Here is a 12,792-nt window from a genome sequence, read left to right as displayed (position 1 = left end):
TTTTAATTGTACTTGAAGTATCTCTAAAGTTTTACTCCGCCTTTATATTTCGAAAATAGCTTAAAATACGTAAAAATGTATCAGACAAAAGTTATAGGACATCGAAAGGGATATAACGTGGTAGCAACAATTTGACCTTGGATGGTAGTTTGAAGGTCACGTGAACATCTTCAGTTTCTTAGAACCTCCATTTTTTATTACATACTCTTGTAGCCCTCGTTTTCAAAACACCTATGTTTATTTTTTATGCAAGTTACTCTCAAGATATGAAGCTTCAAAGTCGACACACAAGTAAATCTGATCGAGCAACTTTCGCGCGGTACCTTAGGTAATGTGAATACCGACGTATGTCAACTTTGAAGCTTCATATCTTGGGAATAACTTGCAAAAAAGACAAACGTAGGTAATATTTTAAAAACGTCTCGAGACCTACAAGAATATTCAATAAAAATGGGGGTTCTATTTAAGAAACTGATGATGTTCACGTGGCCTTCGAACGACCAACAAGGTCAAATTGTCGCCACCATCTTATGTCTTCCTTGATATCCAACTTTTCTCTGAAACATTTTTCCATATTTGAAGTTGTTAAAGGATAGGGGTTGTTTAAAGGGTGGGTGACTTTAGAGAGACTTATTAGTGGAATCTCGTTCATGTGAATCTATTTTTCACGCGAAATGTGTTCTGTATTTACATTCAACGACAAACAAGTCGATGGAATTGTACGATGATTAAATATTGTATACTGACTGCAAATTATTCGAAAAATAGCTACAAAACATTTCGTAAGACACAAATACACTGCAAAATCAAATTCTTATTTGACAGACTCTAATATGGAATCTTCAAATAAGTAAACGATAGGCGTTTCTCAATTTTACTACAAACAATAATTACTACTTCTAAAATTGGAAACGATTTCAAACTTGATTCTGCGAGACATGCAATTTTCATGAAATGCTTTCTCAAGCTTAAGGAGAGCTTCTCAAACTTAAATTCAAAACATTTGAAAGAATTGCAAACAATATGAATATGCGAGGACGTAAAAGCATGCTACTAATTTTCACGAGGTAACAAACATAAAAACGACACAAGAATCGAACAACGTTGTTCCACGTGTTATCACCGTGTCGAGTTCGCCTTCAGAACTAAACTATATTCAATGTCAATCGGATTGCTAAATATTTTATCGTAAACCACGTGGAACCACGTGTTACTTAGAACTGCTTTTATTGATTACATGAATAAAGCAAACAGTGAAAACTCTTACTGTATAAAGTCAAGCTTAAAGAACAATTTTTTGTTGTCATTCAGCATTGATTTTGTTTTAAATACCTTTCAAGGTTAGGTGTGATCCATTGATCACATTGTTAATACGATTTTTCTTCTACTTGCAGCCACCTTACGAAAAAAAGTTTAGAACAATACTTGCAGGGTATGAACTGCACGATAGATATTAGTAAGGCAAATTTTGAAAACAGTTTGTTCTCTTGGCAAATTCAAGGTCACTTGGGTTTTTTAAATAGGAACATACATCTTTTTTATGAAGAGCTTTAGAGGATATCGAGACGAATTCAAAACACTTGTTACATGATATTTTTATTAACATATTACTCGATTTACAGAAGAGGAAATGTGAAGTACTTAGCTTTTGACTTTGGTAGTGTAACCATTATTTGATTCTGAAGAGATTACTGAATGTAAACACGCGACTAGAATGTAAGAAAAATACACTTTATTTAATTACATGTTCAAAATGTATGCCGCCTTCCATCACGTAATATTCCGGTCTTTTACTTCACATTTCCACTCCTGTAAATCGAGTAATATGTTAATAAAAATATCATGTAACACGTGTTTTGAATTCGTCTCGATGTCCTCTAAAGCTATGAATAAAAAAAATGTATGTTCCTATTTAAAAAACCCAAGTGACCTTGATTTTGCCGAGAGAACAAACTGTTTTCAAAATTTGCTTTACTAATATCTATTGTGCATTTCATACCCTACAAATATTGTTCTAAACTTTTTTTCATAAAATGGCTGCAAGGGGGAGAAAAATCGCGAGTAGCGTTACAGGTAACATCCTGTGCTCTGTAATAATGATCGTGCTTTAAGTATGACAAATTTTATGGTGTAGAAAAAGATATTTCCTAACAGAAAAAAATAACAAGCAATAATTAATGGTAACAAAATATAGACATGTAATATTTAATATAGGGATAATAACATCTATTAGAAAAGTAATGTATTTGATATTTTATTTCTTACAATATATTTTCAAGCTTATATAGTCATTTTTATTGTTAGAAATATGCTAGTAAAATTTAACCTAGTTTTCTTATCACGTTGTATACGTAATGCTTGTAACGACTGTCTTTAAACAATTCTGATAAAAAAGGTAAGAGAAAAATTGTTAGCAATAAACTGTATCGAAATTTTATTTAATTTAATAGTAACTTCAAAAGAATAATTTTGTACCAAAGTCAAAGTATTTTAGAAATATAATAGCAATAGCAACTTTATTTAATTTAATAAAAATTATAAAAGAATTGAAAGTAACTAATTTTGTATAAAAGTGAAAGAATTTTGGAAATATAATAGTAATAGCAATTTTATTTAATTTAATAAAAAGTTATAAAAAAATTGAAAGTAACTGATTTTTTATCGAGGTTGAAAGTATTTCGGAAATATAACAGTAAAACAATTTTATTTAATTTAATAGTAACTTCAAAAGAAATAAAAATAATTGATTTAGTACCGAAGAAAAATTTCGGTAATTTCAAAAACAATTTGTTACCAACAGATCGCGTGTAGTCGCTAATTTTCCTTTGCAACATTGTTTTATTAGATTACTATAAGCATCTGAACAACGTCGGCAACATTCTACGTTTACTGGCAACATGCCAAGAGTGTATCGTCTACATCGCTGAATCTGAACATGTGTAAAGCAGAAAATCAATATTCTACGTCTACGACGCGTCGTGCATGCATTAGATTTTCAGATAATAATAAATAATAAATAGCAGAAGCGCGAAATAGAAGCAATCGCGTGTGAACTATCTTGTGCAAACTGTAATAACATTTTCCGTAATAATTTTTTCTTTCGACACTATACTTTCGATATGTTTTACTATTCTGAAGGATCCTCGGGCGAGAAAGTGGCAATGAAAGTTCTATGACATACATTTCCTTTCAAATTTGTCAATCGAATCTCTCTCAATTAGAACGTAAATGTAAATGAACCTAATATTTTATTTTAAAACCTTAAATTTGTTTATAGTTGAATTGAGATATCTGAGAGTTTGCGTTTTAATGAAATTATACAATAGTTTATTAATGTATCACATTCCTGAAGTATATCTAAAAGACTTAAATTTACAATTTTTATTAAAAGAATAACAACTATTACGTTAATAACATGTCTTATTACCAATCCTCGATAATAATTAAAAAACAAAGCTTCAAACTCCATTTTTGTAAAAGAAAATCTTGTTCAGAATGATATCCTCTATCGTCTCTATCAGGGAGTAACACTAGTTACGAGTAATATAATTTAAAATAATTCGAAATTTTTAGTCTTTAGATTTTTTTGATCGATGTCGATGTAGTTGACGTAATTATTAGACTGCGGACATTTTGTATTTATAGAATTTCTAATTTTGTGCACATGCGAATTTAGAAACTGCAGATACTCAAACTTAAAAATTTTTATTAGTTTTTCATTACCTAAAGTGTCACCAAAAGTCCCTTAACATTTTGTCATATCACATATGTGTGTCACTTAAATTTCTAATATGCAGACCTAACATTTATATTATTAAAAATTCACTCTTCTAACTAAAAATATTCCTACTAATTACTTGATACTATAGAAAAGAAATATCTTATGTTAAATATAATTTAATAAATTAAATATGACTATTAAATGTAATTTGGTAAATTAAATATAATTGTAAAATATAATGCAGTAAACTAAGTATAACTGTTAAATATAATTTAGTAAATTAACTATAATTGTTAAATATAATTCAGTAAATTAACTATAACTGTTAAATATAATTTAATAAATTAAATATGATTATTAAATGTAATTTGGTAAATTAAATATAACTATTAAATATAATTTAGTAAATTAAATATAACTTGTAAATACAATTTAGTAAATTAAATATAATTCAGTAAATGAACTACAACTGTTAAATATAATTTAGTAAAATCTGTAAAAAATAAAAATACTGCCTACTGTAATTTTCAATTCTAACAACTGAATAATTCCCACAATTCAATAATTAATAATCTTCAGCATGGTGAACGTGTTAAAAACAAATAAGTAACAAATCTTTTTGTTTACCACCTATTTCCTAAGAAGCCTAATTTGCCATCGACTGTACGTGACAAGTGAAAAGATCAATACGATCGAAAAATTCCTTCGATTCGACGACGTCCATATAGAGACGCAAGCTACTTGTCTGATGCATACTTTCTCCTGTTACTTATTCTTTTTAGCCTAACCTCGTTCGTTTCTTCGCCGCGGTCATTCACGCCCTCCCCCTCCGACATCTTCAATCGTTTCAAGTATGCGTTCATGAAATAAAATTCTTCAACGGATTTCCGCAATTTATTTGCCCCGCTTGACGACAATGGATCTCTGTGAGAAATAATTTTTACAAAGTGCTTCGAATATTATAGCGAAATGTATCTACCTAATTTTACACCGAAGGTGTTAATAGGAAATGTAATTTAATTCGTATTAAATGTCACGGAGGAATTAAAGTAACCGGAAGTACTGAAGATTTTATAGGTTGTTTGTTTGCAAAGTAAACTCCTTATTTTTTATCAAAGTCGTATTCCATACTTTATATGTACTTTATTCTGTATGTGTTAGATGAAAATGATGGTATATTAACTTTCAAATGTTTTATTGAAAGATTATGATAAATGTATGAAATGACTACTTTGTTTCTTTGACGCACATGGTGCGTCACAGTTTTCTGCGTTAAACTTACTACATACTATATGTATAGTACGTTCTATTTATAAATATTAATTAGATGGTGCTAATAATCTATTTTTTTTTTTTTCAGTTTCTGTATTTTGCATACAGTGTATATTTTATGCACTTTGCACATTTTTATACTTTAATGTACACTACCGTCCATAAGTATCCGAACACAAGCGAAATATGCATTCGCGTTGTATGGAAGTTATTCAAGTATCTGCAACAGTAACTAAAATCGATTTTTTTTCTGCGAAGATCAGAATACTGGAACGTTTTTCCATTGATAATTCTCGTTTGGAACTCATATCTCGATGGAAAAGAAGCTACAGACGAACTAAACCGAAACTGTCGAATGCGTAGCGTTACCTCCATTCTTATCTCCATTGAGGGAACCTAACATCTACCAACAGTTTACAAACACTTGAAACATATCGAAGAACCCTCTGAATACGTTCTGCACCATAGAAATGAAACACAGTAGAAATGAAAATTTTTTTTAGAATCGAAAGCGTTTCATTAGATTCACAAATTTGGACTTTGTACTTCTGAACATGAATTTTACTTTCACACTTTCATTGTATAATTTGTACTTAAAAATTAATTCTATTACGTTATGACACCTCAAAAAAGATAATAATTATTACAAATGATATGATAACCCTAAATATCTTTCGTACAAAGTTCAACTATGTTTTATGTAACGAAACCAAGTGTCCGGATACTTATGGACGGTAATGCATATTTCATGCACTTTGCACATTTTTATACTTTATTATATCTTTTATGCAGTTTGCACATTTTTATACTTTACAGTATATTTTATGCACTTTGCACATTTTTATATTATATTATATATTTCATGCACACTGCATTTTTGTACATATTATATATTTTATGTATACTGCACGTTTTTGTTATCATGCGCGTGGCATGACGGGCCTTCAGGTTTAAAATTTCTGACTATTAAAATTAAAATGATTACGACAGTTTGTTCTATGTTTTTTGCATTTTACATGTTCACACAGGTTTTAGGAATATTTACTTCGTTATATAATAAGTGAATCATACATTTTGCATATGTTATAATTGCATAGACGTCCGCAGTCTAATGGTAACTTTTAAATTACTTGAAGCTTGAAATATTTCAAATGTGTGAAACGATAACTTGTATACAATGCATTCAGTGTAAAATTCTAAGTTTACCAGTAAAAAATTTTGATTTAGTATGAAAATTGAGAAACTTTCGATTCAGTATAAAATTATGAAAATTTTATTTCAATATAAAATTAAGAAAATTTTGGTTCGGTGTCAAATTAAGAAAATTTGGATTCAGTATAAATTATGAAACTTTCATTTGAATATAAAATTAAGAAAATTTCAGTTTGATATCAAATTAAGAAAAATTCGATTCACTATGAAATTCAGTTCGACATCAAATTAAGAAAATTTCGATTCAATATAAAATTAAGAAAATTTCTAAGAAAATGATTCTTAAAAATAAATTTCCAAGAAAATAGTTCAATATAAAATTATGAACAGTTTCAACATTTTTAACAATCAACAAAAAATACTTCTAATAAATTAAAAACACATTTAGCAATTTTTAAGGACACTTTAATCAAAGATTAATCATAACTGTGCATAAATCAACATAAACAGTTTATTCTCGTTGGTACTTAAAATCTAACACTAGAACCCGAAATAATGATCTCAAATATAAATCCACAGTTGCAGAGTAGCAAGCTTGATAATTAAAGCTAAATATCTAACAACATTATATAATAATTATATATTATATAAATAATTATATATTGCCGTATAACAAGCTACAAATTATGTACTTTCTATTATTCTCTGTTTCAAGTAACTAACGAATGACACACAAACGCTTTTTAAACGCGACGGTACACATGTCATGCTTATATCTAACGTGAATAGATTATGAATGCAATATATCGGGGTAAATGAAAGTTAACGTGCAACCATCCAAACAAATGCATGGCCGATATAAGCGAAAAGTAAAAGCGTAATTAACACAAACGAGCGAGTGTTGTAAAGCAAACAGAAAACCTAGGTGAAATGTCGAATGCATCGATGAAACGTTTCGTGAAAACAAATATGCTAAATGAACTGTTACTCCATTAGAAACATCCTCTGTTATAGACGTAAAATTACATTTTTTAAATAAAATAATGATGTTACAAGATAAATAGAGATATGCGACAATTTATACGACTTTCTATTTCATTAACTATGGTTCAGATAAAACTTGCAACAGTAAGCTTAAAAAAACAATAATTTTTAAGAACAAATACTAAAAATACCAAACCAGTCAAATTCACAAATTTCTTAGTTTAATTGAGAAAATTTATTGAGATGTTTTTCTTGAAATCTCTATTCTTCTTTATCGAGAAGAGGTACCTTAAGAGTTGTATATTTAATTATGTTTTATCGATGATTTATTTATTCTTCACTTCAAGTCATATATACATTATACACTGATTCAGTGCTAAAATCCTCAGACTGTTTCAATGTTAACATAACCTCTTCAAGGATTATGAAATTTTGTTGCAAAATGTTTACTTTGTAAACATATGTGGATGTGTGGATGTGGACGTAAAGTTTGTTGTACGTATGAAAGTTTAATTTGTTCCATATGTGGACGTTTCATTTGTTGTGTATATGGGTGTTCAATTTGTTCCATATGTGGAGGTTTAGTTTGTTACATATGTGAACATATTAGTTTGTTGCATATGTGAACATTTAATTTGTTGCATATGTTAATGTATAGTTTCTTGTATATATGATGTCTAATGCATTCTCTATATGGACATTAAATTTCTCGCATATATGTGGACGTGTTAGTGTGTTGCATATGTGGACATATTAGTTTGCATATGTGAACATTTAATTTGTTGCATATGTTAATGTATAGTTTCTTGTATATATGATGTCTAATGCATTCTCTATGCGGATATTAAATTTGTCGCATATATGTGGACGTGTTAGTGTGTTGCATATGTGGTCATATTAGTTTGCATATGTGAACATTTAATTTGTTGCATATGTTAATGTATAGTTTCTTGTATATATGATGTCTAATGCATTCTCTATATGGACATTAAATTTCTCGCATATATGTGGACGTGTTAGTGTGTTGCATATGTAGTCACATTAGTTTGCATATGTGAACATATTAGTTTGTTGCATATGTGAACATTTAATTTGTTGCATATGTTAATGTATAGTTTCTTGTATATATGATGTCTAATACATTCTCTATGTGGATATTAAATTTCTCGTTACATATGTGGACGTATTAATGTGTTGCATATGTGGTCATATTAGTTTGCATATGTGAATGTGTAGTTTGTTGTATATAGGTCAGTTTGGCTAATGTGAACATTGAATTTGGTGCACATGTAGATTGTCCACTTGTTACATATGTGAGTTTGCTTTTAATGAAAGTGGATTATGAAAGTGATCTAAATTGAAATTCCATAATAACTCAACCTTCACTTGTCTGTACTATACCAATTAATTTTACTCTATTCATCTTTGTTGTTTAACATTGCAATAGTCTACTAATCCCTCAAAATCTTTCAACAACTCTAGTTTATTTTATCAAATTAGATTTGTAATAACGGATGTCCGTAATGGAGTAACAGCGTGCAATAGACACAAGCGTTTTTATGCAAGAAAAAAATATAAAAGACAAAAATATAAGCGCAAATCAACATCATACCGTCTCCATCCAGTCAAAGGAGCCCGTCGAAGATCTTCCTCGGACAAACCGAGGAGACCTAGACAAGCTAAAAGCCAGGCCATGATCACCAGAGCCGTGATTGCAGCCAACCTGAATGGTAGAAGAGCTACCGTCAGGAATGCGGTCTGAAACATCAAGTATTTCCGCTTTAGTAGTTGCTATCAATGTGTTACTACGATGCACGGAGGGAAGAAAGAAGCATGAAAACCGGAAAGTTCTTTAACCCTACGATACATCGCTCGTCAGCTTCACAAGTTGTCTAGTACCTCGTCAAGCTAAACGCGATGCTCGATCCAGAATTATTTTACACGTTTTATGCACCGGTTTGCTCGTTTTTATGCGCTATTTAACAACAAAATGGGGTCATTGTACATTAAGAAGTTTATGAAGTTTCGTTTGTAGTTTCGGTGATGTATTTTTGATTTTATGGATTCTGTTTTGTGGAGGTAAGGTTAGAAGATTATAAAAGGATGTTGAGCTGTAATACACTTATTTTTCAATTGTATTTAAAGGTTGGTAATTTGGAAATTTAGGAAGATGGGAGTTTCGGAGTTGTGGAAAATAACTTTGAAATGTAGACATTACAGTAAATGAGATTTTTTAAATTTCGTATTTGGAAACTTGGAGAGTTAGACTTTATTTAGTTTGAAGATTTATAAATTTGTTAATGTAAAATTTACGTGTTTCGAAATTTACAAGTTTGACAATTCAATAATATACTAATTTAACAATTTGATAATTTGATAATTAGTTATAAAACACCACTGTTTTTACTACACCGAAAATGTGTAAGCTTTTACCTCAGAAAAAATATCAAACTTTCTTATATAAGTTTCTGAAAGCTTAAAATTTTCTAAAAATGTATAAGCTTTTGAAGTACTAAAAACAATTTAATCATATATCTAAAATCATTATTCTTTCGAATTACCTGTTTAATTTCCTATCGACTATAATATATAATACGTCTCAACAAACATAAAATATTGAAAATTCAAAGAGTAAAAGTGTCATACATTCCATAATAAAATACTGAAATACACGACCCTCTAACACGAAACGAAGTTTCGAAAGCGTTAAAAGTAGGTTACCTATTAAATTGAATCTTGAAAGAAGATTCTTTATTCAGCGAACGCTGAAAATGCTTGGCACCACTTTTGGTTGGTGTTAGGAACGAAGAAATTTTCTCATCGATAAGACGAAGCCTTCATCAGCACGATCTATAATTCTTCGTGAACAATGAACGGTACTTCTATCATAGGGGGAAGCAGTTTATTTTGTCTAATGATCAATAAACCTGAGCTACTTTCGAAAGAAGATTACAGAACGACAACCTTTTATTTTCATCGCTCGTCAAATTACTTCGTTTGCTGTTTTATGATTTGTACGTTACTTTGTATTGAAACTATCACTATTAATGGAATCATAGTTATTTAAGGGTAACGTTTAACAAACTTGGGACTAATTTTTGAAATCTCTGGTAAACAATTGATATTTGTTGCTTATTTAACTCATTATATTGAAAGTTTAAATCTTTGCACTCTAATGTTGAGTGTGGCTCAACATCGTTTCTCTTGAATTTTATAAATAATACATCAAATAGATATTATGATACATATATTCCTTTATTTACTAGGTATAAACGATTTATAACAATTGCTCAGCCGGTAATTGCATGTTGAATGTTGCCAACACAATGAATACATTTGTAACATTATTTGAAAACATTACCAACTGCTTTACGTAAATAAGGCGAAATATAAACCTATGCACATGCAGCTACTGCAAGATTTCTTGCAGTAGGGACTAAAAATGTCCCAAAGAGTTAAGCCAAAAATTAAGAACAGTGGACAAACATTGTGAGAGTCACTTAGAGAGTTGTAAAACACTTATGATGAAGAAGAAGAAGTTATATTTCAAGATTGTGGAGAGTACTATAGGCAACCTTGTTTCTGGCGCGTAGAAGGATGAACCAAGGGCCTGAATCAATTGGTCAGAATAGGAAAATGGACACCTGGACTAACACGTATTATTGACGAAGTCGAACAATTCTTAAAGAATAAGGAGAGTGGACAAACATGAGTGGTCACCTCGAAAGTCACATTTGTGTTCAGAGTTGTGAAGAGTACTATAGGCAACCTTGTTTCTGACGCGTAGGAGGTAGAACCAGGTTTAAGGGATGCATCGACTAGTTCAATTTAAATAGTCCCAATGCGACGTTCTGATGTTGGAGGTCCTTATATTTCTAGACTCCCAAATACCTATGGTGTTTTATATATGGTCTTTATATACCCAAATCTATAAATCTAAAGATCTTCATATTTGTGGAATCCACGGGTATTGGCCCAGGTTTAAGGGATGCACTGCCTAGCTTACTTTGAACAGTCCCAATGCGAAGGTCTGACGTTGGAGTTCTGACATTATGACTTTCTGCCCCAAAGAGATAAACCAAACCTAACTAAATCTTCAGTCCTAATTAACCTTAATTTATCTCAGTCCAAGAATTAACTCCTAATTTCGAATAAACATCGAACTCTAAAAAAATGCCGATCGCGTGAGAAATCATCGACATCGCCGAATAAAATTTGTCGGTCAGGAACTACTTTTTTGGTGACTGGGCCAAGGTTACGGGAATGAAAAGGATTCGAGATGCTGGTATTCGATGGATGGAAAGAGAAGAAGCAACGGAAAGGCACGGAAGGAGATGGCAGAGAGAGTAGAGAGGAAAAAAGGAGAAACGAGTACCGTTCGTTCGTTCCGTTAGGCTCCATCACCTGTTAACTTCATTTTGTTCGTGTACACGTGATACGCGTCCATATTTACATAACACGCACACGCGAGTCTTTCAAGATCGAGGTTACGACCGAGTAATCTGTTTGATACTCCGGATTATTAACCCTTTGACTGCGGTGTAATAGAGAAATGACTATCAATGTTAAGGTGAATGTCTTGTTCGGTTCGTGAGGTATACCTTACCACGTATGACACATTTACGTGTACGAAACACATTTTTATATGAATTTACATATGGTTGAGTCATGTATGAATTTGGTTGCTTAGATGAAAATTTGTTTTACTTGAAATATGAATTTGGTTATTTAACTGAAAATTTATTTTACTTAAAAATTTAGTGAAAATTACTGCTATTTATTAGCTGATAAATACATTGTATATTATAATTCTCAGTAAGAATTATTATTGTCCCCACTAATTATAATCATTTATTATTACTTCTAATACAGTTGGAATATTGGGAAGAGATCATAAATTGTTACAGAAAGTCGACAAAAATATATATTCAAAGTAAAAATGCTTTTAACCAAAATACAGTTCCTAATATATCCGTAACTCCTTAACCTATGATTTCTTCGGCAGTTGCGTCAGACAGTCCTAATTAATTATTACCGCAATATTAAGACAAATAAGAAAAATTGAAATGTCAGTTACATGCTGGATTATGCAAATTGCAGTTGATGTTAAACTGCAGAATATAATTTTGATTTTTTTAATCTGAAGAATAATGCGTGTCAAGTGTGACATATGCGATATGTGATGATACTGCGCAAAGTCAAAGAGGTGGTACTATTCTTCTGAATTAACTTTTTTTCTCTCTCTGTCTTTTTTTTTCTTTTTTCCAGCTGAATTTTGGAAAAAGCTGGAATTTTCAATTTTAAGAATTTTTTGTGAGTAGGCAATGAAAGTTCGACGCTATGCTCTGTCCACGCAGAATGATGATTGATTAAGTTGAAAATTTGGATATTTGAATTTAGAAATTGGGAAATTAGAAAATTTCAAAATGCGAGAGAAATATTCCACTAAATTAGTAATTTGCAAAATTGAAATTTTGAAAAAATTTAAAAATAGATTTGGAAATTCAAAAATTATGATTTATCGTTAAGAACATCTCGGATTTGCGTCACACGCCAAATTTCAGTAGACATGAAGAATGAGCGAAATATTTAAATGCGTTTATTAAAAACATTTATTCGATGTAACAAAAAGGCAGAATGTTGTGTAATAACCTAAACCTTAC

General features: G+C 30.5%; 1 protein-coding gene across 3 annotated transcripts in view; it reads right to left on the bottom strand.

The window, feature by feature from the left end:
* Positions 1 to 12,792, bottom strand: part of LPCAT (lysophosphatidylcholine acyltransferase) — a 71,613-nt gene that overhangs the window by 14,557 nt on the left and 44,264 nt on the right. For all 3 annotated transcript variants that reach the window (XM_012282433.2, XM_012282431.2, XM_012282432.2), the window contains exon 2: positions 8,742 to 8,887. In XM_012282433.2, the coding sequence (XP_012137823.1) occupies positions 8,742 to 8,824 (83 nt within the window). In that variant the 5' untranslated portion in view covers positions 8,825 to 8,887. The remainder of the gene's footprint in view (positions 1 to 8,741; positions 8,888 to 12,792) is intronic.

Source organism: Megachile rotundata, chromosome 3, assembly GCF_050947335.1.
Source record: "Megachile rotundata isolate GNS110a chromosome 3, iyMegRotu1, whole genome shotgun sequence".
Lineage (NCBI taxonomy): Eukaryota > Metazoa > Arthropoda > Insecta > Hymenoptera > Megachilidae > Megachile > Megachile rotundata.
Note: the sequence above shows the minus strand (reverse complement) of the source record. Positions and strands in the feature narration are given on the sequence as shown.